The sequence below is a fragment of the Bos indicus genome, chromosome 13, assembly GCF_029378745.1.
Source record: "Bos indicus isolate NIAB-ARS_2022 breed Sahiwal x Tharparkar chromosome 13, NIAB-ARS_B.indTharparkar_mat_pri_1.0, whole genome shotgun sequence".
NCBI classification, from domain to species: domain Eukaryota; kingdom Metazoa; phylum Chordata; class Mammalia; order Artiodactyla; family Bovidae; genus Bos; species Bos indicus.
Window position 1 is genome coordinate 65,375,717 of NC_091772.1, and position 23,453 is coordinate 65,399,169.

General features: G+C 46.1%; 1 protein-coding gene across 2 annotated transcripts; it reads left to right on the plus strand.

The window, feature by feature from the left end:
* The first annotated feature begins 2,998 nt into the window (after positions 1–2,998).
* AAR2 (AAR2 splicing factor) lies at positions 2,999–23,307 on the plus strand. Of its 2 annotated transcripts, none has more exons than XM_019972354.2 (4): positions 2,999–3,127; positions 6,015–6,811; positions 11,130–11,359; positions 21,985–23,307. In XM_019972354.2, exons 2-4 carry the CDS (start codon positions 6,055–6,057, stop codon positions 22,150–22,152), a joined length of 1,155 nt encoding a protein of 384 aa, XP_019827913.1. In that variant the 5' UTR covers positions 2,999–3,127; positions 6,015–6,054; the 3' UTR covers positions 22,153–23,307. The 2 variants fall into 2 exon arrangements, with proteins under 2 accessions (XP_019827913.1, XP_019827914.1); XM_019972355.2 differs by having other exon boundaries at positions 3,040–3,127; positions 6,012–6,811.
* Positions 23,308–23,453: the final 146 nt, after the last annotated feature.

Sequence of the window (23,453 nt, forward strand, 5' to 3'; positions counted from 1 at the left end):
TCCCAACTGGAACATTTTCATTCAACCTACAACACCTTCATTCAAATATCTGCAGATCCCAGTGTGGAACAGGTCTTGGCTTTACGGGAATAACAATGAATAAGACAAAGCCTTTGCCCTCCAGGAGCTCAGAGGCTAGTGGAGAAACTGAACGAACCAGGCGAGCGCTCAAAGACGACTCCAGCCAGAGTGATCAGCACCAGGAAGGAAATGCGCTGGGGGAGGGGATGGTCACTGAAGGAGGCCACTTTAAATAAGGTGGCCCCCGATGGCCTCCCTGAGGACATCTTTTTGAGCTGAGTGAAGAGAAAGATCCAGTAAGGTGAAAAACTTGAGTGAGTGCATTCTAGGCAGCAGGAACAGTAAGCAGGTGGGCCCAGGACACAGAGGGGCTTGGTGTGTGGAGGCCCCTCCTTGGGAGTCGAATGGATAACGTACACAGCAAGCCCCAACGTCAGCCTTTGCTCATCCCCTTCGCATATGTTGCCATGTCCCTGCACATGCCACCTGTCCCAATGTTGACATCATTTTTCTTTAAATTGATTCTGAGCAAACTCTGGAAGATAGCGAAGGACAGGGGAGCCTGGCATGCTGTAGTCCATGGAGTCACAAAGAGTCGGACATGACTAAGTGACTCAACAACAGCAACAAAAACAGAATTATTTGTAAAGGAAACCGTTACGTCCACAAATGAAAAACTAGGGTCACTTGCCAAAGAAAGGAGGTCTTTATAAAAATAAATGCAAAAATACTAAAATTTGAAAACCATTATCCATGTAAAATTTAAACCTGTCCTGTGGGCTACCTGAGATACACATACCAGCAATTTAATTCTACCAAACAGCTCACCCCAAACGCTTTCTTTATTACCCCAAATCTCACAGGCAACAACCATGGCTAAACGATTTGGTGCAGTTTCTTCCAGTCTTTTCTCATGTGTAAGTATCTTATCAGAGTTGAAGTCACCTTGTACATACCATTCTAAAAACTTGTAAAAACTTAAATCCTGGTCATTTCCCTATAATTTGAAACACTAAACACCACGTCTTTTCTTCTTTGTTTTGTTTTTTGGCCACACTAGGCAGTATGTGGGATCTTAGTTCCCCAACCAGGGATTGAACTCATGTCCCCTGCATTAGGAGCTCGGAGTCTTAACCACTGGTCCACCAGGGAAGCCCTATGCTTTTTCTTTTTGAAGGGAATTCATTAAATGATATAAAATGCTGTGCTATGAAAAGCAATTCTTCTACTATCTCCAAACTCCTGTCCATTGTCAGAAGCAATTTATGGATCCTTCCCCGTATTTTCCCTGTAGGTTTCCTTTAGTTATCTGTCATTCCTGGGATCCTGAAATAGGACATTGTTTGCAAACACTGGGTACCCACACACCCTGGCTCTATGTCTCTGTCTCCCATAAATACAGGGTCAGTCTCTGAGCTGTTAAGGAATAGTGTGGCTGATTCATTTAGATCAGTGATTCTTAACTTGGGAGTATGTGTGATTTTGTCACCCAGGGAACATTTAGTAATGTCTGGAAATACTTTTGGTTGTCACAGCTGAGGGATGCTACTAACATATAGGGGGTAGAAACCAGGGATCCTGCTAAACATCCTACAACACAAGAGGACAGCTGCCCTACAACAAAGAATTATTTGGCTCCAAATCTCAGTAGTATCAAGGTTGAGAAACCTGATTTGAACAGACATGCAACCCACCATGTGAGATTCCTGGACTACCATTTAACAGTGCCTATGCCCAGAGTTCAGTGCCCTGGAGTCTCAGAAGATGGTGAGTTCAGCTGGAACAGGGAGCTCATCATGAAAACAGACCATGATGCTCAGCACCCAAGACCAGGAATGGGGAGGGTGGGGAGGGAGCTGAGCTTCTTCATGCAGGAAATGGAACTGACATGACAGGCTGAGATTGACATGCATGACTGTGACTGATGGAGGCCATCTCTGGCTAATCCTGCGGCAGCTCGTTGTGATCAACCATGACTGCAGGGCCCAGTCTAGTCTGCAACCCACTAAGAGATGAATTTTGACTGAGACAGATGGGCATGTCCAGCTGTCACTGAGGAATTGTGACAGGCAAGCTAAGGAGCAGCAGCAGAGAGACAAGAAGAGCCAGTCACCAGTCAGACCTTGGTTTGCATCCTAGCCTGAACTCTCTCTAGCTGTGCAACTGCTCTGAGCCTCAGTTTTCTCTTCTGCACATTGGGAATACTGAGTCTGCTTACTAGGGTTAGTGCAAGGATTAGAAATCATATACCCAAGGGGCCTGCCCTCTGGATTTTGTATTTCCTTAGGCAGCCCTCAGAATCACATAAGCCAATTCCTTGTAATAAAGCTCTTAAATACCTCCTGCTGGCTCTGCTTCTTTGATTGAACCCTGACTGATACAACCACCCAGCACAGGGCTAGGCTCCAAAATAGAAGTCACTAATTAATAAAGAATCACTGTCATTAATTAAATGCATAATATATGTGTTGAACTGGGTCTTTGTGCTGGATTCCAGAAAAAACAGCGGAGAACAAGACAGGTTCCCTGCCTCAAGGTGCATATACAGCCTGACTGAGATTTCATACTAGGCCTGCACTGCCAGAAGATATCGGGTGTTTATGGCTGGAAGGACCATTGTGGTGACCGCTGCTGTTAGGCTGGGTCTCTCTGGCCTGGGTTTATGAAGCTCTCCCTTACAGCTGAGTATGGTTGGAAGCTAAGACCAGGTGATAAAGGGCCAACTGTGACACTCACTCGGATTGAGATCGTCTGACCAGGACTATGACTGAGCCTCTTGACTGTGGCTACTGGATGACTAGGAGTCTACGAACCTCAGAGACCACGACTGATTGAAACCGAAAAGCCGTGGCTTGCGGATGTGTTTCTGGACCGGGATATAAAATGCATCGTTTGATGAAAGTTATTATCCACGGGCTCAAGAACTAAATCCATTAACTCAAGGTAGCAAAAGACTTTCGATGGGGCGGAACCTGCTGGCACGGGCCGTTTCTTCCGCGACCCAGGGACCCGCCCGGCCCCTTTCCCGTTGCTCCCGTCCGGCGCCAAAGAGGGAGAACTTCCGGTGCGCTTATGCTGTCCCTGGACCTCGGCTATTCACCAGTCGGTGAGTTCACCCTCCTGTCCTCTTTTAACTGTTTTGCTTTCGTTGTCTGTGTGGTCCGGCCATCTCTCTTTTCGGCTGGGGATCGCGGAGGTCCTGAACTGGGACACCGAGCTGGGACTGTGGCGTCCCGGTCTTGAGCCGGTGGTGGGACCCACCTGCCTCTTTCAGATAGGTTACTCTTACTTGCTCCCCGAGTAACCGTCAGATACGCCGTCGCCAGAACTTCCTGGGAGCACGTGCCAAACTTCTTTTTTCCTAACTTTAGAACTTATGGGCTCGGAGGCCTTTGCTCCGCCTGACGTGATTCTGATTTACTCTATCTTCGGTAAGGTCTTTTCCCCGAACCAAGTCTTTGTTTTTCATCTACAAAATGGATATCGTGCTTTTATTAAACAGATGTTTAGCAAGCGTCTAATATGTGCTAGAGGCACGAAAGACCCGCATCTCCTGGAGGTGACAGCCCTCTATTAATATTTGCAAACTTGCAGCTGTGATTAGTGAAATGGAAAGATAAAAGGCACTTTGAGAGCACATCACAGCAGATCTGACTTAGCCCCAGGTCAAGGAAGCGTTGCTGAGGAGGTTAATATTGAGCAGAGATCAGAAAAATGGTTTGAGACAGGAGGGAAGAGTTTTCTATCAGGGGAGCCTCTGTTTGAGGGTCTGAAAGAGGTCAGTGTGGCTACAACAGAGCTCGTGGAGGAAGCATGATATGAGACAAGCTGGAGGAGTTTCCACGGACCAGGCCATGCAGGCCTTGTAGGTCGCAGGGGGAAGTTTCGTTTGCCAAGAGCCAGAGGATATTAAGTATGGGTGGTGACATGCTTAGACTGGCGGTTTGAGAAGGTCACTCCGGCTTTTGGATAGAGAACGGACTGGAGGGACAATCTGGCTGAGGGACATGGTAGCTTAGATTAAGGATGTGGTGGAGAGAAGTGGGTAGATGTGATTCTCTGCATCTCAAGGCATCTTCTTTGTGCCAGGTCATTTGCCAACTGTGGAAGATACAGTGAAGAGAATTACAATCAGCTGGAAATAGAAAGAAGTGGCATTATCAAAGAGGAGCACACAGATGCCACCGGGAAAATGGCTAATTGATGAGCAATTATTCTAAATGCAGTAGCTGTTCATTTAGCAAACATATTAAGTGCCTTTTGAACTCAAGATTGGTAAGATGATATAAATTATTTAGAGCAGTGGCTTTCAGACTTTTTGCACTGTGACCTACAGTAACGCATATATTTTACATGGTGACCAAGAGTCCATACAAACACACAAAGCTTCAGAAAACAGTACTTAGCTTTACTACTTAGGATGTGCTCTGGTTTTTTTTAATTTTGCCCTTTTATTAAAAAAAAAAAAAAACAATGTTGGTTGAGATCCTCTAAGTTGATCTTTTGACCCATTATCAGGTTGTGACTTGCAGTTTGAAAAAAAATGCTGATTTAGAGTCATAATCATTCATGTGGGTTTTGGGTAAAGACAATAAAATATGTCCTTTCCATATTGGGAAAAGGGTTGGTCTTCCTTTCCTCATGGTATTGTTTTGTTTGTTTAAAATGAGTAACAGGAATTAAACAGGCAGCTGGTTCTTCTGTTTGTGAAGTTTTGTGGTCTTGTTGATACGTCTGGCTAGATTGGAAGTGCCTGGAGGGCAGTAACTGTCTTCTCCATGATTATTTCTGTTAGTGTCTGGCAAAAATCCTGCAGGCTCTCCAGGGTTATTTGTTGAATTGAATAGGTGGTGTCTTGGGACTAGAGAGTTAGATGTGTTCTGTTTAAATTAGTTCATGTTGGAACCATCCTTATAAATGCAGAGGCTGTGTCTGTTTACAGAAGTCTTATCAATGTGTCCTCATGGGTAGTTCAGAGGTAGATAAAAATAAATGTTCTAAGGTCTTTGTCTTCTAAATACTGATCCGAGGCCAGCCATGCCACCTGGATCCATTTGGGTGAGCAGTCCAGAGCTGCTACTGACTGTGGACCCTTTGGACAGTTGTTTCACTCCCTGGACTTTAGATTTATTTATATATATATATATATATATATATATATATATATATGTGTGTGTGTACATATGTAGGAGAAGAGGGTTGTGGTTGAAAAGCTCTCCACTGCCCAAATCTTTTGTGAATTTTAGATGCTAAGCACCCCGTTTCCACCTTCTGTCCATTTCTGGGTCTTCGCTGAGGCTTATGGGAAACTGGGTGGATGCTTCTCGAATCTTCTAGGTTTTAGACAGAATTATAGTTTAAGACAGTTTAGGCACAGTAATCCTTTAGAGTGGACCAGGCGTTCTCCGCCTTCATCCTCTGTTATAAGAAGGAGATCTGAAGATCTCAGATCTGAAGGAGATCTGAAGGAGCTTCGAAGTGCACAGTGGAAAGAACACTGGCTTGGAGGGCAGGGTACCCAAGTTCTAACTGGGTCCTTGTGTGATCTTGAACATGTCTCTTTTCTTTAACTGATGTCTTTCCAGCTGTGAAGTGAGTGTTCTTGCTCATTAAACTCAGAAACAAAAATCCTCTTCTCTTTGAGTATTGTTTTCTTTACCTGTGGTGAAAATTAAGGTAGAAAATTATGTCATTGGAAAAGATCCTGATGCTGGGAAAGATTGAAGTCAGGAGGAGAAGGGGACAACAGAGGATGAGATGGTTAACTCATCACTGACTTGATAGACATGAGTTTGAGCAAGCTCCAGAGTTGGTGATGGACAGGGAAGCCTAGCATGCTGCAGTCCATGGGGTCACAGAGTCGGGCACAACTGAGCAACTGAACTGAATTATTTCAGGGATCTAATTCAGTATCTGGCACATAGAGAATGCTCAGCAAATGAATAATCGTTCCCAAGGTTCTGATTAACTCTGACTTCTTTCTTTTTCAGCAGAATAGAAAAGTTTTCTTTTTGATCACTCACCCCTGGCCCCATGGCTGCCATGCAGATGGATCCTGAGCTTGCCAGGCGCCTCTTCTTTGAAGGGGCCACCGTGGTCATCCTGAATATGCCCAAGGGGACAGAGTTTGGCATTGACTACAACTCCTGGGAAGTGGGGCCCAAGTTCCGGGGCGTGAAGATGATCCCGCCAGGCATCCACTTCCTCCACTACAGCTCTGTGGACAAGGCCAATCCCAGGGAGGTGGGCCCTCGCATGGGCTTCTTCCTTAACCTGCAGCAGCGGGGGCTAAAGGTCTTACGCTGGGATGCCGCCCGGGAAGAGGTCGACCTGTCCCCAGCCCCAGAGGCTGAGGTGGAAGCCATGAGGGCCAACCTCCAGGAGCTGGACCAGTTCCTGGGACCTTATCCCTACACCACGCTCAAGAAGTGGATCTCCCTCACCAACTTCATCAGCGAGGCCACCGTAGAGAAGCTGCAGCCTGAGAGTCGGCAGATCTGTGCCTTCTCAGAGGTGCTGCCCGTGCTCTCCATGAGGCACACCAAGGACCGGGTGGGGCAGAATCTCCCACGCTGCGGTGCCGAGTGCAAGAGCTACCAGGAGGGCCTGGCCCGGCTGCCTGAGATGAAGCCTAGGGCCGGCACCGAGATCCGCTTCTCCGAGCTGCCCACACAGATGTTCCCGGCAGGTGCCACGCCGGCTGAGATAACCAGGCACAGCATGGACCTGAGTTATGCCCTGGAGACTGTGCTCAGCAAGCAGTTCCCCTGCAGCCCCCAGGACGTGCTCGGTGAGGAGGAACACGGCTTTGAGAGTGGGCCAGGGGAGGGGTGTGTAGCCGAGCGGCTTGAGAATAGGGAATCCCTTTTTGATTATTTAGTCTAGTGGTTCCTAAACCTGGCTAGGAGGGGGTCTTACCCAGAATGCTTGTTAAAGGAACAGATTCCCAGGGATTTCCCTAGTGGTCCAGTGGTTCAGAATCCGCCTTGCCATGCAGGGGACTTGAGTTCAGTCCCTGCTCGGGGTACTAAGATCCCACAGGTCGCAGAGCAGCTAAGCCCACATGCTGCAACTACTGACCCTGTGCACCACAACACAAAATCCTGCATGACACAACTGAGACCTGATGCAGCCAAATAAATAAACTATATATATATATATATATTTTAAAGGTACAGATTCCCAGGCCTTACCCCTGGAGACTGATTCAAGAGATCTGGAGTAGGTTCCCAGCATTTTACCTGTCTGTCTGCCTGACAGACAAGTGCTGTAGGTGAACCTGATGCAAACAGTCCCGTGTCAGGGAACCCATAGTGTGGCCTCGCCTGCCCACCACTACATTGTACAGATTGAGGTCCATAGAGGGAAGGGATTTGACTGCTAAGTGATATAGTTGAAGTGAGACCGGAGCCCAGGGCTCCCGGTTCCCGGCCCATCCGTGTTCCTGGGAGCCTTCCACCTGCCCCATCGGTTTACTCTTGACTCTCAACCAGAACAGTGATTTTCTTTTCACTGTTACAGTCTTTATTGTTGTTTTCCCCCCTTATTACAAAAAGTAACATATTTATCCTTAAAGGAAAACAAAAATGAAAGTCCAAAGCCCACCACCTGGAAATAGCCATCTTTGTTCACTTTGTTGTACTTTTCTTTCTTTTTTTTTAACTAGAAACACAGAATGACATTATATAATGATAAAGCACCAGTCCACAAAGAAGACATAGCTATTCTAAATTTGTGTGCAGCAGACAACAGAATTGCAAAACATGTGAATGAAAACTTGATAGAATTGAAAGGTGAAATAGATGGACCCACAACAGTTTTAAGTCTTCAACACTAAACTCAAAAATTGATTGAACAATTAGATCGAAAATCAGCAAATATTTATAGAAATTCAACAATAGCATCAACGAATAGGATCTAATTGATATTTATAGAACATTCCACCCAACAACCTCAGTATATACATTCATTTCAAATCCTTACAGAACATAAACAAGTATGACCATATTCTGGGTCTTAAAACAAACCTTGACAATTTAAAAGGAGTTAAATCGTACAAAATGTTTTTAAGATACATACACATTTTTAAGGTACATATTTGTATGTATTTCTCAGTTTAATATGTTTCTGTTTCCTTTTAGTCTTTTTATTCAATTATACGTTTGTGTATATATGATATTTTTACAAAAACAGGATTACAGTATATTATCCTATAATCTGCTTTAATATAAATATTATTCCATGTCACTGAAATGGTCACTTCTCTTTAGTGGCTACTGAACTTCCATAGTTATTGGACCAGCCCCTGTTAATGAATCTTTTACGATGTTCCTGGTTTCCTTATTGTAAGTGGAAGAGTCTCCTGGTGTGCCCTTCTGCATATATTGGGGTTGAAATTGTTGGATCAGAGTGTGCGTGCTGCCAGGAGAAGGTCAGGCGTCTTTGCTGATGAGGTTGTGGCCCATCACCTTTTGGCATGGCATTTGACGTGGTGATTTAGCAAAGTCCTCTTCTGACTGGATAGTTGAAGAATGACTTCCTGTTTCAGTTTATATTTCTTTGATTACTAGTGACAGCAAACAGTTGTCACATCTTTAATAGCTATTAATATTTTTTCTTTTACAAGTCTAATATTTGCATATTTTTCCATTGGAAGATCAGTGAGAATTTTGAATATAGGGCCTTTTATATAATAGGCTCAGCTGATAAAAAGGGACAATTTAAGGGTGTGTATCTATTTTCATTTAATAAGTAACACTTGAAATCCTGGCTTCAAAATGAACAGAAATCCTGTTTTCTACCTCCTAAACATTTCAGTTCTTCAAAGTAATCTTGTGAAAAGGTCTGTTGGAAGGATCACTGTATCTTTATGACAGCTCTTTGAAATTATTTCTCATCTCAATTTAATTTTAGACTAAGTCAGAAATGTATAAATTTAAATGAATGCCCTAAATTCAGAGAAGCAGCTCGTATTTCCACAAACTAACCAGGTAAAGCCAACTGAAGAAGCAAATCATTAACCTCTGTCGTACAGAGGAAACGTGACTATATTTTGAAAATATTGATCAAATGTCTAAAACGTCTAGACCCCGTAGCTATCTGCTCAAATCAAACTTAGTTCCACAAGCCTGGGAACAGAGAACTAGTTTTTCCAGGGCTCCAGAAGTGACAGAAATTGGACACCATGTGTTTAAAGAGGTGTTTAGTGTTGAGTACATTTTTTTCTTAATTTTGGCCACACCCCACAGCATGTGGGACCTTACAGTTCCCTAATCAGGGATCAAACCTGCCCCTCCTGCTGTGGAAGGCAGAGTCTTAACCACTGGACCACCAGGGACGTCCCACATCTGTTCTTTTTATGGCCCACGTGTGGATATACCACAGAAGTCCCCCTTAAATTTGAAGCCAGAAAAAACATGTCTGATCAGCAACAGTGTATCTTGGCACCCAGAGACCCAGCTGCTCATCCAAGACAATGGCTTCTGGACCATCAGGTCTCTTTGCGACAGGGATCTGCTGGGAATGTGGGAATAATAACTGAGGTTTCTGGAGTGCTATTTTGCACCAAGCGTTACGCTGAATGCTTTATACATATTGGGCTGGCCCAAAAGTTCATTTGGGTTTTTCTATATGATGTTATGGAAACGCTGGAACGAATTTTGGGGCCAACGCAATACTGTATCGATTCACTTAATCTCTACTGCATCCCTCAAATAAGGAAACTGAAGCATAAACAGATTAAGTAGCTTGCCCAAGGTCACACAACTGGGAAGTGGTGGAGCTGAGACTTGAACCCAGGCAGTTTGGCTCCAGAGCCCATGCTCTTAGTCACAGCCTGCTCATAGCAAGCAAATCATAGAGCTCTATGATTAAACAAACAAAAAATTTGGCTGGCAGGCTCACCCTGGAACAAGTACTCATGAATTTTCCTGTTCTAGAAGGCCCTAGAACTATTCCCACCCAACAGAAATCTGTTCTATCTTTCTGTTGTTCAGTTGCTAAGCATTAGATGTGTGACCTTGGGCAAGTCTCTTGACCTCATCTGTACACTGAGGCAAATACCCCCTTCCCTGACCACCTTATGGAGTTGGGCTGAGGGTTCGGTAGTGTTACACAGCCTTTCCCTGCCCTGAAGCAGACCATCTGCATCAGACTCACCCGGGAAGCTTGTTAGAGCTACAGATGCCAAGGCTCCATCATCTGTCCTCAACCAGGATCTCTCGCAGTGAGGCTCGGGCAGCTTTATTTTTCCCAAGTTCTCCTAGTAATTCAGATGGGCAGCCAGTTTGAGGATCCACTTGGCATAATGTCCACAGACCCATTTTGTTAACTTGTTAAATGCTAGGTAAATACTCAGTGTGCCTCTTCTCTTGCAATCTGATCTTCAGATCAGATCAGTTGCTCGGTCATATCCAACTCTTTGCGACCCCATGAATCGCAGCACGCCAGGCCTCCCTGTCCATCACCAACTCCCGGAGTTCACTCAGACTCACGTCCATTGAGTCAGTGATGCTATCCAGCCATCTCATCCTCTGTCGTCCCCTTCTCCTCCTTCCCCCAATCCCTCCCAGCATCAGAGTCTTCTCCAGTGAGTCAACTCTCTGCATGAGGTGGCCAAAGTACTGGAGTTTCAGCTTCAGCATCATTCCTTCCAAAGAAATCCCAGGGCTGATCTCCTTCAGAATGGACTGGTTGGATCTCCTTGCAGTCCAAGGGACTCTCAAGAGTCTTCTCCAACACCACAGTTCAAAAGCATCAATTCTTCGGCGCTCAGCCTTCTTCACAGTCCGACTCTCACATCCATACATGACCACAGGAAAAACCATAGCCTTGACTAGACGAACCTTTGTTGGCAAAGTAATGCCTCTGCTTTTCAATATGCTATCTAGGTTGGTCCAAAACCAGTTGGGTTTCTCATGGCTTGAGTTTATAGCAGTTCAGCAAACGTTTATTGAACAGCTGCTAGGTGCAAAACCCCATGCCAGGCTCTGGAGGAGTGACAAGGCTAGACAGCCGCTTCTGGCTGAGGTCCAGTGGCTCTGATGGCTTAGTAGAGTCAGCCAGCACCCCGCTCCCTCAGGTTCATCGCTCCTCTCTGCACCTTTCAGGTGAGCTCCAGTTTGCCTTCGTGTGCTTCCTGCTGGGGAATGTGTACGAGGCCTTCGAGCACTGGAAGCGGCTCCTGAACCTTCTGTGCCGGTCAGAAGAGGCCATGGTGAAGCACCACAGCCTCTACGTCAACCTCATCTCCATCCTGTACCACCAGCTCGGCGAGATCCCTGCCGACTTCTTTGTGGACATTGTCTCCCAGGACAACTTCCTCACCAGCACCTTACAGGTGAGTGGGCTTCTGGCTGACACCCAGGTGGATCAGAATGAAGGCCAAGGTGTGTGAAAGCACCCACAGAGGCTTACATTTCTGTCTCTTGCTGTTCTTTCCTTGGGGCTTCCCCAGGGACTCGGTGGTAAAGAATGTGCCTGCCAATGCAGGAGATGCAGGTTTGATCCCCACTTTGGGAAGACCCCCCAGAGAAGGAAATGGCAACCCACTCCAATATTCTTGCCTGAGAAATCCCATAGACAGAGGAGCCTGGTGGGCTGTAGTCCAAGGGGTCACAAAAGAGTCGGACACGACTTGGCGACTGAACAACAATGCTTTCCTGAGCCAAGCTTTCTTCATTTCAATTTCCTAATCATAGACTATTCCCTGGTTTTCTTTCTCCTACTCAATTGTAAGCTCCATAATGCCAGAGACCCTCTCTCTGTACCCTCTTCTCCCTGCCTCACCCCAACATGCCTAGCAGTGGGGCACTTGGAATTTGAATCAGCCCCACCCCTCGAGCAACTGCACTCAAAACAGTTTTTCTTTCTCCTGGCCTAGAACTGTGAGTTGCTGCAACCCAGTAGGACAGAGTTGGGAAGCTAGTTATTCCCAAGGAAACATCTGCAACTGCTTAGATCTCATTTAAGCACGAAAGTAACTTTGATTTCCTGTTCAAACAAAATGTGCCAATTTCTGCAGAGATTCTCTGATAGAAAAAAGTGAAATTTGCTTTTAACTCAGCAATTAAATTTTCATTATGAGTGGTAATTAGGGAAGAAGCTTCAAACAACTTAAAATCTTCATCCTGTGCTATTTCCTCCCTTTGCAAACAGATTAGCTCCCTTTATGTTCTTGGGACAGCCTCTGTCACTCACGTTTTGTAACTTTCTCAAGTGTAGAAGAGGCAGAGCTGCAGGCTGTCAGTTTCCATACTTTCTGTTCCAGGACTGCTTTCTTCTCCCTGTGTGGGAGACCCCCATAGGCCTACCCCTTGAAAGGGGGCCGGTCACTCATCTTCCACTCCCACGCGTGGTAAGGGGAGGAATGAACAGTCATGAAATGCCTGTTGACATTTAATGGGCACCATGCTTCTCTGTCTGTGTGGGTTCCCTCATTTGATCTCTCTGGAGCACCATAAGGCAGGGAGGATTATTCCCATTTTACAGATGAGAACACTGAGACTTACAAAGGTTAAATCATTCACATAAGGTCACACAACTGGTAAGTGGCAGAGTCAGGATTTGTACCCAGGCCTGAGTCTTGATTTCAGGCCTGTGCTTATGCCCCTGCGTACTGAATACAGTGTCTCTCCCTCTGGAAAGAGTCTTGATTGACATTAGTGGCGACACCATCAGGGGCCTGTTTCTCAGACGTAAAGAACACTTTTCTAAAACCAAAATGCTGTCGGAAGAGTCCCTGTGATCAAGCAGCTGCGATAAAACTCTGGATGTTGAAGGACATGTGCAGACGAGGGATGAGTCAGACAAGCTGATGGTTTGAGCCTGGCATATTCCACTTCATACAAGTTATAAAACTGCCCTTTTATTGGTTTTTGATGTAACAGAGAAATTAAATCCCTTTATTCTTCCTCTGCAGGGGAAATCCGCTCCACAGTTACTGGGTTGTGGGTTGCAGAGCAGTAGGAGGCCTCAGCCTGCTAACCTGCCTCTGGCGGTGGCTGTGGCCCGCGGGAATACACACTGCCCTTGCAATGTGCATTAATGCTGTCGCGCAAACACAGGAGAGCCACACTATGTCACTGGCTGTCCCAGCCATTGTCAGCGCAACCAACAGCTGAGCTCTAATTGCTGAGGCTTTGTTGCCAGCGATGATTTATGAAGCAGAAAGGGCCCAGCTGGATTGCTCAATATCCAGGTGGGGTGTGCAAAGCTGATGGTTAGAGGCATTCTGTCTTTGGAGTTTTCACCAAGAAAATTCAGTGTCATTATTTGGAAAAATCCAGGACACGTGCCTTTTAAAAAATAAATCAGCATCTGTTTTTGCGCATCCTTTCTTTATGTACAACATTCTTCTGAAAGTGTTGAGGGACACATACGTGAGTTACCCTCTTTCTTGGAGGTACAGAACACTTTTCTGAAGCCCGCATACTGTTGGAAGAGTCCCTGTTATCAGGTAGCTGACGTATAACTCTGGAAGTTGAAGGACTTGTGCGGTGGCTTCACTTCATTGATTTAGCAGGTATTTGCTGAGCACCTGCTGTATACAAGGCTCTGATCTAGGATGGGAAATATAGCTATGAGCAAGACATAGTCCCTTGGAGTTTATGTTTTGGTGGGAAAGTAAACAAATGAATTAACCAAATGACTCCAGATAGCATTAAGTGTTTTAGAAGGCAGTACCATTTCCCTAACCCAGGCCTTTTGGTCTCATCTGAATTGCATCAGACTTTACAAGCTTCCGTGTTTATCCCTATTAATCCGTCTGTCTCGCACTCTGCCACCAAAAGGCACCTGTGAGCCTGGCTCTCTGTGGTCCTTACTGCCTGCAAACCTAGGTCACGAGGTCCATGCTGATCCTGCTGCTAACCTGTTCTCCGGCGTCTCCTTTCTTCCCTTTTCCCCATCAACCGCAGCGGCAGTGGTCTCCCTGCAAGTCGCCAGACCTGCCATGTTGTCTCATGCTTCCCTTTTATTTTCTTAACTGTAAAAAATACATAACGTGAGATTTACCCTCATAATAATTTTTTAAGTGTGCAGTTGTTGTTGTTCAGTCACTAAGTCGTGTCTGACTCTTTGCAACCCCATGGACTGCTCTGTCCTCTGCTGTGTCCTGGAGTTTGCTCAAAGTCATATCCATTGAGTTGGAGATGCTGTCTAACCATGTCATCCCCTGCTGCCCACTTCTCCTTTTGCCTTCAGTCTTTCCCAGCATCAGGGTCTTTTCTAGTAATTCAGCTCGTCACACCAGGTGGCCAAAGTATTGGAGCTTCAGCTTCAGTATCAGTCCTGCCAGTGAATATTCAGGGTTGATTCCCTTTAGGATTGACTGGTTGGATCTCCTTGCAGTCCAAGGATACAGTACAGTATTGCTAACTATGAATAGAGTGGATCTCTAGAACTTTCTCATCTAATACAACTAAAACTTTATACCCATATTTCACGTCTTCTTAACTGAACCTTGCTTTTCTCCCTGCCTGCTGTGTACTCCTCATCCCACAAGGTGCCCACTAGGCATCGCTCTCTGTGGTGCCATCTCTGATCTCTCCCTCCTTTCCATACTATTAGCCTGCTTTGTACTTGTCACTGTTACACGGCACAGGCTGTGTGTGCTGAAATGTATGTATTGTCTGTCTGACTTCCCCACTAAGCCATGGGCTTTTTCCAGAAGCCTACTTTTTGTCCATCTGGTTATCTTCAACACCTAGTTGAGGTTTAGCACTTATCTTACTTTGTGTTACTGGGTGTTTTTAGATGGACACAGCGCATAATTCCTGTGACAGTGTAAATAGATGACCGTGCTACAATACTGTAAACAGTGAAGTCCGATCAAAGAGTATTAGGAGCACCAGAGAGGGTTGGTTGGTTGGTTCATTCACACGGGTTGAGATTTAAGAGATGGAGGGTCAAGAATGGCTTTTTTGTAAAGGGGGGCATTTGGCCATGAGCTTGAAGGATGACACAGATTTCAACAGGCAAAATGTGGAAAAGATATTACAAAAGTTTGTTTCGCTTTTTCCATGGTGAGTTACACTGATGCCATCTTGGCACTGAGATCCAGTCCCCCCACACACAGGCACTCACCTCCGGGTGTTTGTGAGGGAATGAATCAGCCCATAAAAGCCTTCCTCAGCAGTCGCCTGCTCTCCCCACAGGTCGCCAAGTGGAAGCAGCTTTCCTACTTCAGAGTTTAAACGGCTGCTGCCCACAGGGAGGGACTGGTGTCTGTGAGTGAGCACTTAGCCACATTAGCTTGGGTAAAATCAACCATGTAATGCCCTCTGCCATTAGAGGCCCCTTTGAATAGATGCCACTGGGATTTTTACAAATCCCGTGGATTTAGCATGAATAAAAATTATTTGTTTTACAAAAATAGATACAGTTTTTTGTTTTACTTAAAGCAACTTGAGTCATCATGATTTGTTTAAAGCCAATGAAAGGATAATCTGATTTAATAGTATGTTATAAAGTGAGTTATGTACAAAATAAGAATTCTTATTGCTGATTGCGTAGCATTTAGGCATATAGTCATGTAACCTTTTTTTTTTTTTTTTTTAAATACTTTTAGTCACAGTAGGCCAAATAGGCTTTCCAGCTTCATTTCTTGCCAGTATTCTAAATACTGTCCATCTTTAACTCTCAAGGGAGAACACTAGCTCTGACAATGTCTATAGCACAGGCACACCTTGGAGATATGGGTTCGGTTCCAGGCTACCACAATAAAGCAAATATTGCCCAAAGTGAGTCACATGAATTTTTTGGTTTCCCAGTGTATATGAAAGTCATACACTGGGACTTCCCTGGTGGTGCAGTGGCTAAGACTCCATGCTCCCAACACAGGGGGGTCAGGTTCGATCCCTGGTTGGGGAACTAGATCCCACGTGCTGCAGCTGAGGCTTCACATGTTGCAGCTGAAGATCCTGTGTGCCATGACTAAGTCCCAGTGCAGCCAAGTAAAGAAATTTATTTTTTAAAAGTCATATACTGTCATATACTATAGTCTATTAAGTGTTTAATAGCATTATGTCCCAAAACAACCTTAATGAAGAAATACTTTATTCCCCAAAAAATGCTAACCAGCATCTGAGCCCTCAGATCAGATCAGATCAGATCAGTGGCTCAGTAGTGTCCGACTCTTTGCAACCCCATGAATCGCAGCACGCCCGGCCTCCCTGTCCATCACCAACTCCCGGAGTTCACTCAGGCTCATGTCCATCGAGTCAGTGATCTGAGCCCTCAGAGAACTGTAATCTTTTTGGTGGTGAAAGGTTTGAAATATTTTGAGAATTGCAAGAATGTAACATAGACACAAAGTGACCAAATGCTGTTAGAAAAATGGCACCAATAGACTTGCTTCATGTAGGGTTACCACAGACCTTCAATTTGTAAAAACATGCAGTGCCGTGAAATGCAGTAAAACAGCGTATACCTGTGTTTTATCATCACACCAGCCATGATGAACTCCACCCACCTGCTCCTACACCTCCTGCTGTCAGCTGTCACCTCTGCACATTTCCTGTACATATTGTGTTTAGCCCTCACAACAGTTTAAGAAGTTAAGCATATAATCCCATTTTATTGATTTCCTTACTGATGAGGAAACAAATAATTTTGCCCAGGATTGCCAGAGCTGGTAGATGACAAGGCTGAACTTTAATTCTGAATCTCCCATATGTGATTAGTGCCCCAGATAAAACATCCTAAGTTCTTTAAATTGACCTTAGAAAGCATGATTGCTGCTGCTTTTTGTCTTCTTGATAATCACTGTGAAGTGATAGTCTTGCTTTTAACACCACTTTCTTCTGCAAGTGAAAATAAAATGTCCTACCTCTGGCTAGTTTCATTCTAAGTTGAATAATCATCTGGGAGTTTAAAAAATTAGAAAATTGCATCTTTTTGGTCTAGCCAAAAAATAGGATAAGAAGTGACTCAGCTATCTACCGTGGCATTTGGAATTTCTCAGGGTGACCTGACTGAACTCAATTTATTTAACTTGGGTTTAAAAGAAAGCTTTCACTTTTCTGACTAAAATAATTTACAATTTTACAATATATAGACTTAATGATAGATGTATTAATACCTTTTTTTTTACATTTGAAGAAAAATCCCCAATGGGTTTGCTTTTAGTTTTAGATAAATACAGATGTTTGTAAAATGTTTTTTTAAAATATCCAGGGTTAATATTCCCATATTAAGGTGATTCATTTCTCAGTGATTTTAAAAAGTTTACTGTTTCACAGTAACCAGATCATTACTAAATTTACATAAGAAGGCATACAATTGATCTAAAAATAGGAGAATCAAAGTAAATTGTCTAAACATCTGTCTCAATGTGAAACTCTAAATATCTCCTCTTCTGAATGGTGAATTTTGTAAACTCTTGGGACAAAAATAGATCAGTGGGTCCAGGGCTAGGGACGGGGAGGATTTGATCCCTAAGGGGCAGCGTGAGGGAATATTTTTGGAGTGATGGAACTGTTCAATATCCTGATAGTGATGGGATGTGGGCCTTTAAACTCATAGAACTAGGTACCAAAAGAAAAAGCTATAAACAGATACTTATCTGTCTTGATTATGTCATATACTGGTTGCCTGGGTATATTGTTGTTTGTTGTTTAGTCGCTCAGTCGTGTCTGACTCTGTGACCTCACGGCCTGTAGCTTGCCTGGCTCCTCTGTCCATGGGATTTTCCAGGCAAGAAGACTGGAGTGGGTTGCCATTTTCTTCTCCAGGGGATCTTCATGACCCAGGGATCAAACCTGGGTCTTTTGAGCATCTCCTGCATTGCAGGCAGATTCTTTTACCACTGTGCCACTGGGGAAGTCAGTGTATGGATGTATACATTCATCAAAATGAATCAAACATTTTAAGTGGATGAATTTAATTGTAAGTAAATTATGCCTCAATAAAGTTGGTTTGTTAAAAGAGTGAACCTGGACTGTGCCCTGGGTCTTGGAGGCCCACAGAAGGCACAGTTCCAGAAGAACCTGGTCTCCAGGCCCCTTGGCTCCCCACAGGCACTGCTAAAATATCAAGGATGGATTAGTCTGTGTCAAGACAAAAAGAAGGTCTTGGTAGGGAAGAAGGATTTCAGTTTCCCTACTTGGACTGCATCTTGCTTGACATGTATCACTTGCTCAGCATTTATCACCATCCTCATCTGTACAATGGGAATAGTAATTTCCTGTCCTCCTACCTCCAGGTTTGTAGCAAGGATTAGACTGAAAGATTCTTCAAAAAGGACATAGCACTTTTTAAATCTGAAGCCTTATTTTTCAGACTGAAGGCTTCTGTTGTACCTGCCTAGAGTTGATGTTGCCCCGCTGGTGATGGGGAGGGTGAACGATGAGTCTGAGCCCAGCCTGTTTCAGTCCCTTGCTGTTGGCTGTTGCTGAATGTGGGGTGATCCCTCCATCTCATTCATATCCATTCAGGGAGCATCCTGTGGGCTCTAACTCTGTGCCAGGCCCTGGGCAATCTGCCATGTGGGTCACATGGATAATTAGGGAGTGACCTCTACTCTGAAGGGGCATAGATCACAGATGCAAGCAGAGAGGGAGAAATGCCATAAGGGAAGCTCAGGCGTGGTACTGGGGGAGCAGAGGTTGGAGCAGTTCCTTTCAGCTTGGGCTTTTATAAGAGTCCTGTCACAAGGAGATGGCCTGTGAACCAGTGGCATTCAGGGGCCTTGTAAATAAGCCACCTCCTCCCCAGGATGAGTCCCTTACTCTGTCCAGCACCATCACATAATTATTGAGCAATCATTTGGTGCAGGCACTGTGCCAAAGGAACCCAGAAATGGATTTTCATAGAACCTATGGTTGTCTTTCGTTCATTAAACATATCATGGATCCTTTTTATATGTCAGACTTCATACCAGGGGAGCGGGATGCAGATATGTAAAGGAGTCAGCGCTTTGGAGTTGCTCCTCATCTCTTGGGAGAGCTCAGTAGTAAATGGATTAGCACTGACCGAGAGTGAGACTGTGTCCCACGTAACCCTGGGCACCAGGGGAGCGCAGAAGAGCACCTGGTCCATCCGTGGTCTGGGAAGACATCCCAAAGGGGTGGCGTCTGAGCTGAGCTTGGGTCACTAGTAGAAAACAGTAGGTGCAGGAGGAGAAAGCAGGGGTGGAAGGGGGCTATAAGCAGAGGGAATCGCCTGTGTGCGCAGAAACACAGAAGAGACGATGGAGCATCTTTGGGTTGCTGCTCGAGGCAGCTGGAGAGGAAGGACTGTGAAGCGAGTAGCACAGTGTACCATGTAAGGAGTGGAGGCTTTTGCTAATTGAGCCATCAGGACCCCTGGAGACAGACCCATGAGGGTGCAGGGCCTCCAGCGCTAAGGCCGTTTGCAACAAAGCTTCTCTGCTTCCCGAACCAGGCCCCTCCCCGAGTTCAGCGCTCCAGAGCAAGCTCCATTAGCCGCCCGCAGACAGGCCGCCGGCTTCCCCACTGCCCGCTGGCCACCGAGCTCGCACAGCCCCTCTAATTAGTTATTGATCCCGTGTTTTGTTGTGGCTGTGCTTCCTGCTCCTGTGTTTAGTCGATTCTCAAGTAATGAAACCAAATTCTGTAACCCCCCCACCTTCTGCCTCTGTACCCCCTCCCCTGTCACTTCTGTCCCTGCTCCCACCCGAACAAAGTGGCTGCAAACAAAGACTACAAACGTGAGCCTCACGCCACCTGCCAACGGGAAGGCAGTGGAGAGGCAGGCGGGAGGGGGTTGTCTCTAGAAGCGGCTGCAGAGTCCACCTGTTACCTTTGTCAGGTCAAGACCCCTGGAGCCCATATTCCTTCCATGGTGGTCTACGGCCACTGGGGCACGAGGGTGACGTGGATCAAATTGCTGCTGTCACCCTGCTGCCGCTTGTCTAGGGTGGTCTTGCAGGGAGCCAGTGAGTAGTCTGGGAAAACTACTTCCTTTCTGGTAATTTTGACTCAGGCATTTAACTCCCCTTAGCTTCCGTTTCCATAATAGAGTTGGACACAACTGAGCGACTTCACTTTCACTTTTCACTTTCATGCATTGGAGAAGGAAGTGGCGACCCACTCCACTGTTCTTGCCTGAAGAATCCCAGGGACAGCGGAGCCTGGTGAGCTGCTGTCTGTGGGGTTGCAGAGTCAGACATGACTGAAGCGACTTAGCAGCAGCAGCAGCAGCAGCAGTGTGTCTTCCCAGGGCCTTGTGAGGATCTATTGGGCTACTCTGTGAAACTTCTTTGAAAATAGTAAAATAGTGTGAGGAGGAGAAATGAGTTTGCTATCATTCTTAGAAGGAATTGAGATCCAGGACAGTCTGAAATGGAGTTTCAGATGTAGAGAAAATTACTGTTGTTTGCCCCTGCCCGCGTTTCCGCTAGTCATAAAGAATCCACCTGCCAATGCAGGAGACGTAAGAGATTCGGGTTCGATCCCTGGATCGGGAAGATCCCCTGGAGGCGGGCACGGCAGCCCACTCCAGTATGCTTGCCACACCCATTTGGGTTGCTGTTGTGAACAAAAAGAAACAGAAAATAAAAGATGTTAGAGATGTTGGATTGCTGATGGAAATGTAAGAATGGCACAGCCACTGTGGAAAACAGTATGGTGGTTCCTCAAAGCATTGAATAGAATCACCTTATAATCCCACAGTCCATTCTGGGTATATACCCCCAAAGAATCAAAAGCAAGGCTTCTGTAAGAGATATTTTTAGATTCATGTTCATAGCAGTATTATTTATAATAGCCAAAACATAGAAACAACCCAAATGGCCGTTGATAGATGAACGGAAAACAAAGTGTGGTATATACATACAATGGAATATCATTCAGCCTTAAAAAGAAGGAAATTTCTAGTGCATGCTATATGAGTGAGCCTTGAGGACATTATGCTAAGAGAAAGAAGCCAGGCACAAAAGGACAGATATTGTATGATTCCACTTATATAAGGTACCTGTTGGGGATTTTTTGTTGTTTTTTAGTCGCTAAATCATGTCCTACCCTTTTGCAGCCCCTTGGGCTATAGCCCACCAGGCTCCTCTGTCCATGGATTTCCCAGGCAAGAATACTGGAGTGGGCTGCCATTTCCTTCTCCAGGGAATTTTCCCAACCCAGAGATAGAACCCACATCTTGTGCATTGGCAGTTGGGTTCTTTTACCACTGAACCACCAGGGAAGCCCCATGAGGTACCTGGAGTAGTCAGATTCATAGAGATTGAAAGTAGAATGATAGTTACCGGGGGCTGGAGGAGGGGGGATGAGGAGTTAGTGGGTATAAAGCTTCAGTTGGGGAAGATGAAAAAGTTCCAGAGATGGTTGCATAATAATGTAAATATACTTAATGCCACTGAACTGTACTCTTAAAATCGTAAATGGTATATATATTTAGTGTATGTATTTAGTACAGTGTTTTAAATGATAATTTTTTAATGGTTAAAATGGTATATTTTGTGTTATGCATATATTGCCACAATTTAAAAAAAATCAAAGACCGCTTTTAAGGAGACTACATACCTCACATTGTATGCAGTGCGTACCCACACCTGGAGTCCATTTAGACTAGAGCAGCAGTTCACCCTCAGCGGGTTAGGGCCTGGGGCTTTTTACGGGACCTAGGGGCTATAAGCCCCCCACACCTTTCTTAGCACCAGCTGGTGTCGCTGCTGCCTGTTTTTCTAAGTTCCTGCCCAGGTGCCCAGTAGATCTCACCAGAGGGCAGGGCCGGGTGATGGCCCTGCTGGCCTTATTCTCAGTGGGGCATCTCTGCCCAAGACAGTAATTTTCCATTCCAGTCCTGCCCCAGCTTCTCATCTGGGCTTGGACCTTCTTTCTTGGTTTGGGGGAGAGCACAGCAGGTGTCCTGAGTCTGTGCCAGCAGCAGCTGATCCTCCCGCCCCAGAGAGCCGAACACCCGGAGGAAATTTCCACCGCTTTCTCAGCCCCTGCGTGTTCTCAGGAGTGACTTCTCCTCTGTTCTCTGTAGGTTTTCTTCTCCTCTGCCCGCAGCGTTGCTGTGGATGCCACTCTGAGGCAGAAAGCCGAAAGGTTCCAAGCTCACCTGACGAAGAAGTTCCGGTGGGACTTCGAGGCGGAGCCTGAGGACTGCGCCCCAGTGGTGGTGGAGCTCCCCGACGGTGTGGGGACGGGCTAAGTGGGAGAGCTCTCGGCCAGGGGAGGCCCCTTCCCCACGGCTGCAGTCCTGGCTTCTCTATTCACCCATGCAGCTGGGACCTGCTGGGGCAGGAACCCTGCTAGGTTCTGAAAGATGGAGCCAGAATCCCCTCCTTCACCAATAATCAAGTCCCTTCAGTGCCAGAGAGGCTGCTCCCCATCTAGCAGGCACCTTGTGGGTTTCCTGTCAGCCAGGTTGTGGTGCTAACCCAACTGAATTCCACACGGGCTCTTGGGAGAGACCTGCCTCAGCAGCAGTCTACTTCCTTCCAGAAGAGAAGCTGTTGAGCCACAAGCCCGAGATTGCTTATTCCATAGAGTGGTTTCAGGAAACCCTGGACTGCCCAGGAGTCTGAGATGTCAGTTGTTGACTTTTTAAAAGTTAAACATGGGGTAATAGGGAAATGAGCCAGAATTCCTGCCTGCCTCTTGTGGATGGGAACACATCACAGAAAACATGGGCCTGTGACCTCTCTGGAGCCCCAGGTTGAGGAGGGCGAAATAAGACAATGGGTTAAATCTGGCGAGTGGTCAGCTCTTGCAGTCTCTGAAGTTCCTTGCTCCTGTCCAGAGGTCCCAGTGGATAACCTTCAAGATGGTTGTGGCCCCTGAACTCAGAGGCCTCGCTAGTGCCACTCACCTCCCACCTGTTCCACTCTGAGGCCTCAGACCCAGAAGTGGCCCTTGGCAGCCCTCCCAGATGGCCCTGTTCCTCACCAGAGTCACCACGACTGTTTCTGATGACCTGGAGATTCAGCAACAAAGAGAACGGTTCTTGCTCTGGACAGGCTTCATTGGCCTCCTGGAAATTCTGCATCTTTATCCAGAGCTCCAGAGACGACCTTGTCAGCCTGGGTCCCCCTGTCCTGCTGTGGAGACCACAGGAGTGGATGATGGTTCCTGTTTCCTGGGTGTCCTGAGGGGCTCGCCCATCACGCACCCAGGCCCTGGCACCCTGGCCTCACACTGCTGTACCTTGATGAGGGTCCCTGTCCCACTGCCTCCCAAGGCTGCGGCTCACACCAGGTTTCTGAGTGAGAATCCCCACTGGTTAAGACTTTTAGTTCCACTTGTTTCCTTGGAATTGTTTTTCCAAGAGCATAATGTACATTAAAGTCTTGGAGTTGAGACCAGATCCCTTTGTGTGAGTCTCTTGCGGATGCACAGGGCCCCACGCAGTCAGACACTGTCCTGAGCCACACATGTCCTACCCCCCAGGTGCCAGAAGACCCTGCCCACCTCTGCAGGCTCTGAGGAGGCAGGCGGCCAGCGACGTCGCCT

Coding starts and splice junctions, on each gene's coding strand:
- AAR2 (XM_019972354.2), top strand. CDS start 6,055: ATGGCTGCCATGCAGATGGATCCTGAGCTTGCCAGGCGCCTCTTCTTT. Junction 6,812..11,129: donor CAGCCCCCAGGACGTGCTCG/GTGAGGAGGAAC, acceptor TGCACCTTTCAG/GTGAGCTCCAGTTTGCCTTC. Junction 11,360..21,984: donor TCCTCACCAGCACCTTACAG/GTGAGTGGGCTT, acceptor TGTTCTCTGTAG/GTTTTCTTCTCCTCTGCCCG.